The 6,030-nt window shown below is 44.9% G+C and overlaps 1 protein-coding gene and 1 pseudogene across 2 annotated transcripts in view; one reads left to right on the top strand and one right to left on the bottom strand.

Annotated features, from left to right (window-relative positions):
• Positions 1 to 462: 462 nt before the first annotated feature.
• Positions 463 to 3,182, bottom strand: LOC309964686 (cofilin-2-like; annotated as a pseudogene). The gene is made up of 2 exons (XR_014327199.1): positions 3,082 to 3,182; positions 463 to 1,739 (listed from the first exon to the last, which is right to left on the bottom strand). The product of XR_014327199.1 is annotated as a cofilin-2-like (transcript).
• A 434-nt stretch (positions 3,183 to 3,616) lies between these two features.
• The window catches only part of TMEM135 (transmembrane protein 135), a 238,509-nt gene continuing 236,095 nt past the window's right edge, over positions 3,617 to 6,030 (top strand). The window contains exon 1 of the mRNA XM_082844923.1: positions 3,617 to 3,819. Within this exon, the coding sequence (XP_082701049.1) occupies positions 3,679 to 3,819 (141 nt within the window). The 5' untranslated portion in view covers positions 3,617 to 3,678. The remainder of the gene's footprint in view (positions 3,820 to 6,030) is intronic.

The following is a 6,030-nucleotide window of genomic DNA, read 5'->3' as shown; positions in this document are numbered from 1 at the left end:
TGTAAGGAAAAGTGGCTTGCATAGGTTTCCTGGGAAGTTTTCTTAAAGAGAGGACGTTATGTCCTCTCTTCCTCTTTGGCTGGTCTTCCTGGCTAGCACATGGATGTCGTGGTTCAAGGTGAAGCAGCCAACTTATAAGTTAGGATGGAAATCACAGGTAATAGTCTGCAGAGCAACCTGTCAGAAGTAAGGGATCCTTGATGGGTATGAAGCCACCATCTTAGACTAAGACTGTCTATATTTTTTATTTATTTTTTTAACATCTTTATTGGGGTATAATTGCTTTACAATGGTGTGTTAGTTTCTGCTTTATAACAAAGTGAATCAGTTATACATATACATATGTTCCCATATCTCTTCCCTCTTAAGACTGTCTATATTTATCAGAGAGAGAGAGAGAGAGACAAACTATTTTTTTTAATACATTTATTTATTTATTTATGTCTGTGTTGGGTCTTTGTTGTTGCGCGTGGGCTTTTCCCTAGTTTTGGCGAGCAGGGGCTGCTCTTCATTGCGATGCATGGGCTTCTCATTGCAGTGGCTTCTCTTGTTGCAGAGCACGGGCTCTAGGTGCGTGGGCTTCAGTAGTTGTGGCACATGGTCTCAGTAGTTGTGGCTCGTGGGCTCTAGAGCTCAGGCTCAGTAGTTGTGGCACACAGGCTTAGTTGCTCTGCGGCATGTGGTATCCTCCCAGACCAGGGGTTGAACCCATTTCCCCTGAATTGACAGGCAGATTCTCAACCACTGTGCCACCAGGGAAGTCCCCAGACAGTTAAACTTTTATCTTTTTACCACTGTTATTCTGGGCTTTCAATCTGAGTACTCCTCTTTTATTATCTTATTTAGTTTATCCTGTTATATTATTATTACACCTATCTCATATTCTCTTGTTTAGTTTTCTTATAACTTATAACTAAGTTTTCATATAACTAGTTGTTTTGTCTAAAATATGATGGGAAAACATTCCTTGGGTTGTACATAAAATAGTATTAAACAGTCTAATGGCAATCACTGATAGGCTGCTTAAATGAATGATATTTCCTTCATTCATTGTTTAGAAAGGGCCCATTAGGGAAGGGGAAAAACCAAAACAAAATCCAACACTATTCCAATTGACTGAGCTGCAGAAGTGGAAGCGCCTTAACACCCAGATGGCATTTGACTGTCATTTTATAAGCACGGGTTTTCCATCAAGTGAGACTATTACATTGTCTCCCAATTTCTCTTCAAGTGATGAATGCTCCTTAATCTCATCCATGCCATTTACACGCCACTTGTGTTTAATATATGTAAATTTCTTTTTAACGGCATCTTTGGAGCTAGCATAAATCATCTTGCTTTTTAAAGGTGCACTCTTAGAAGCCCAGAATATAAATATCAATACTAGGTCTTCTTTCTTAGACTCTTGTTTTGTATGTGGCATCATACAGAGCAAACTGGCAATCATTCAGAGGTAGCAACTTCACAAAAGATGTGTAGGGATCCTCTGTGGTATCACCAGTGTCATTTGCCAAGATCTGCTTTGCTTTCTCTACAATTATTTGTCCTTTCTCATCATTTAAACAGAAGAGACCTTTTTTCTTCCCTCCTTCCTTTCTTTCTTTCCTTTTAATCTTCTTTGTAGAAGATTTCCTTATTTTCCTATTATTAAAAACTTTGATGACTTCATCATTCACTGTAACTCCAGAAGCCATAGTGCCTGGGGCTGCATTGGCAGCTCTGGCTCCAGCTCTGTGGCACTAGGAGGAGGAGGAGAGGAGAGATGGGTGGAAACCTTGTCTCTCTTGTTCACATCTGAATCTACAGAGCTTAGAACAGTGCCTGAAAATAGTATGTGCTCAGTAAATATTTGTAGAATGAATGAATGGGATTCCTCTAAAGGTTGTACATAAAAGTAATATTAAACAGTCTAATGGCAAGTTCCTGCTTTAAGAAACTTGAGAATTTGTAATTCCAAGGAAACTAGAAAGATATTTATAGGTGAGGAAACTGATATTTAGTGGGGTTATAAGACTCATAGGCCGCACAGGTTCCTTGTCATGCCAATTGTTGGCCAATCTCTCTAGCCAGGTATGAGTTCTAAGACCACTGCTGCCTCTACTATGTGTACTATTTGAAGCCAAGTCCCCCTAAAACTGAGTTCCCCCACTGAGTTTATGATTAATCTATCTAAAATTTAATTTCCTTTCTTTTCCCCCCGACCTCAATCCTGTGGTAACTGAACACTAATCAACTAGTCAGATGACTAAAACTGCTGTTGTGATAACATCATTAATGTTCTAAAACTGCTATTATAGATATCATTATTAGTGTACAAACTCAGGTTGTTTCTCCAGGGCAAGATGAGCTTACAGACCCCGAAGCCATGGACCACCTGGCCTGAGAATTCGAGACATCCTGACTCCTGAAACTACGATTAAGAAATGTCACGAGGGCTTCCCTGGTGGCGCAGTGGTTGAGAGTCCGCCTGCAGATGCAGGGGACGTGGGTTTGTGCCCCGGTCCGGGAAGATCCCACATGCCGCGAAGCGGCTGGGCCCGTGAGCCATAGCCGCTGAGCCTGCGCGTCTGGAGCCTGTGCTCCGCAACAGGAGAGGCCACAACAGTGAGAGGCCCGCGTTCCGCAAAAAAAAAAAAAGAAAAAGAAAAAAAAGAAATGTCACGAGATGATGATTAATCCTAGCCTCTTTGTTTTTCCTTTTTACGAAACCCCTAACTCAAAGGCCAAGTGGGAGTGTATCTGAGGCTTGTCTCCCACCCCCTTGCTTGGCGCCCTGCAATAAACCTTTACTTTGCTGCAAACACCTCCTGTCAGAGTCTGGCTTCCTGAGCCTGGGGCATGTGAGTCCTTGCTGGGTTACATATTTGGCTGACGAGCACCTGTGATGTATGTTGCAGACAGGACTGCTCAGTGGCCCAGGGTTTGGAGAGGACGACCTACTACTGTCCTTTCCCCATACAGGAAGTGCAAGAACACAGCTAACAGATTTTTCAAGCATTCTCAGGCACTGCAGAGCTTAGAAAGCCCAGTAATTGGGCGCAGTTTCGTCCCAACCAGCAGGCAGCCTTAGCTATTTATTACCTGGCACTCTAGGGTAGAAGAGCTGGCAGTTCTGAGGAGGATGGTTGTCCAGGCTCTCCTCTGGCAATCGTCTTCCTCCACCAGCTCCCAACAAAGACATTTAATCCCTTTCTTCCACTGCTCTCAGTTCTACTTGGTTGGGCTTTTAGAGGACAGAGACTAGAGTCCAATATTACGCAAGTCGCCTATCTTTGTACATCTTTCTCGGCGCGCTCGCGCCGGCGCGGAGCTAAAGGAGGGGGTGGCGGGCGCGTCCCCGAGCTGCGCTCTCTCACCTTCTGGCCCCCGCGCTGAGCCGGGCTCCGAGAGGCGGGCGCGCGCCCCGGGCCGAGGCCGCTTGAGGGAGCGCGCACGCTCCGCCTCTCCCCGCCTTCCTGATGCGCGCCCCGCCCCCTCGAGCTGCCGTGCTCTGAGCGCTCAACCTCGGAGGACTTTGGCCCAGAGTAACCCCGCTCGCTTGAGCTTTCCCCTCTATTCCGCGCCTACCCCCGGCACGCCCTGAGAGCCCGCGGCGGTTGGGCGCTCGCTGCCCGCCCCTCTTCCTCCCTGCCGAGCTTCGGCTCACCCCCTCCCGGCCCCTGCGCGCGGCACCTCGTCATGGCGGCCCTCAGCAAGTCCATCCCTCATAACTGCTACGAGATCGGCCACACTTGGCACCCTTCCTGCGGGGTCTCCTTCGTGCAGATCACCAGGGGCGCCCTGGAGGAGTCCCTGAAGATCTATGCTCCCCTGTACTTGGTGAGACCCATCAGCTCCTCCCCCAGGGCGAGTTTAGTGTGGAGAATGGGCCAGGGCGTGCAGTCGTGCTCCGGAGGGGCCCGGGGCACTCGCCCTGTGTCGATTTCTCATTGGGAGGGGTCAGGGTATTTTTGGCGGCGGTGGGTGGGATGGGGGGAGATCGCGAGGGGCGGATATCCCAGATCCTACGGGGGGCGGGAGAAGGGGGAGGGGAATTAGAAGTTGAGCTGTCATCTGAATGCCTGTTGGGGAGAAGATGGGTTCCCAACTTCAGGATTAAGTTTGGGGCCCTTAAAATTGTGAGTTCAGAGGCCTGCGTTATTTTCCCTCCCTCCTGCCCTGTGGAGAGGTGTTGTAGGTCAGCGAGGCGATGAGAAATGGCCTGCAATCATTCCTCATCTAATTCCCCCTGTTTGGGCGGCCTCCTCCCCAATTTTTTTTTTTTTTTTTTTTGAGGGCATATTGGGCATCAAGTCCCTGTGGCCTCAGATCTTGTCTCAGTTTGGGATGAGAGGATCGTAGCTTGAGGGTTTTGCAAGTGTTTTTGCAAGTTCACAAAGTGGTCTCCTGGTTGAGATTTTGCTTGGTGTTTTAAAGGGTGGTTCCAGTCTTTGAGTCAGTGAAAAATGTTTAGGAGATCTGACTTAATGTCAGGTAGGTCCTTCATTACACAGCTTTACCTGTAGGGCAATCTAAGTTTGGAGTTTTAAATAGAGAATATTTGTAAATACGTGTTTGTATCATGGAGAATTGTTAAAGAAGTTTGTTCTTAAATGTTCTCACCAGCATCTCTTTTTTTTTCAATAATCTCATCCTTGGTATTAAAGATTTATTGCTTTGGCTATTGAAGTTCATTCTCTTATTTTCTTGCCCAATAGAGCCTGTGTCCTAAGAAGGCAAAGGTATATTTATTTTTGGTATGTTTTCTAAAAGTTCCATCCAATGTTCAGTGGATGGTCAATTCTTACTTCTCATTGAGTAATGATTTAGATTTATACCCTAATATTCCTGAAGGTGTGTCATGACCATATCTGTAGTACTTCTTGAAAAGTCGGGTTATTTATTACAGAGATAACAGGAGAAGATGGTAACTTTCTCTGAGCTAGCGGAAGCCAGTTCATTTGTGTCATATATACTTATGCTTTTCAAACTTTAATGTGTGTTAGGAATCCACTGGGGGAGAATGTTAAAATGGGGGTTCTGATTCAGTCGATCTGGGTGGGGCCTGAGATTCTGCATTTCTAACAAACTCCCAGGTAATATTAATACTTCTGGACCAAGAGCCACAGTTTGAATAGTTAGGCTCTAGAGTAAAGGCTGATAATAAACTTATCATTGGAGCTGTAAATGTCTTCCTTGATTTTCTTTGGCCAAGATCCATGTTTATCTGCTTTTCCACATGAATTGTGGCCAGTCCGTAGCTCAATTTTTTTTTTTTAAATAGAATATCTACAAACATGATTGCGCTCTTGATGTATTCAGTAATACAGAGATTGTTCCTTCCCTTAGAGGATTATGAGGTTTGTGGGGAGAGAGTTTATGGTATGTAATTTCTCCCTCTGAAAATCCATAGCACTTTTATTGTACCTCACATATTCATTCATCCATTCATTCAACAATTGTTTGTTGAGGGCCTGATGTTTTTCATATTTACAGCCTAGATACTTTATTGGTTATGTTTCCTGATAGGGTATTTCGGGGGACAACAGGAACATGAGCAATGGAAGCCCGCCTTCTATTCCAGTAGGTGGGCTGGGGTCAAGGGGGGTCAAGAAAAGTTTGTGTTTTACCATTATGTCTCCAGCTAGATTAAATACTTCTTGAGGACAGATTCTCGATCTTATTTGGCCTTGTAATATCTGTATTCAAGATAGCTGGGTCGCTATTCAAGAGTGGTTGTGAAGTAAAATTAGTGGGAACTGACCAGTATTTTATTTTAAGTGAAATAGAAGAGAATAGAAAGAAATTAGAGTCCACTGCAGGTGGTATGGATAAGCATTATTTCATGACAGTTTTGTTTGTTGTATTTGTATGGGTTGCTGGGGCTCTTAGAGCATATACCAACACTTTGCTCATTGTCAGTGTTAGGTAGTTGTTGATTAAATGTGTAATCCAGGGTACCAAGATACAAGGTGGTGGGAAGAAGTGGGCTTTTAAAAGGGATCAGCCACTTCTGATTTTGAATCTCAGCTTCATTAGTTACTAGCTCTT

The sequence above is a fragment of the Leucopleurus acutus genome (assembly GCF_964270905.1).
Source record: "Leucopleurus acutus genome assembly, chromosome: 8".
In the NCBI taxonomy this organism is placed as follows: Eukaryota; Metazoa; Chordata; class Mammalia; order Artiodactyla; family Delphinidae; genus Leucopleurus; species Leucopleurus acutus.
The sequence above is the reverse complement of the archived record's forward strand: the minus strand, read 5'-3'. Positions and strand labels throughout refer to the sequence as shown.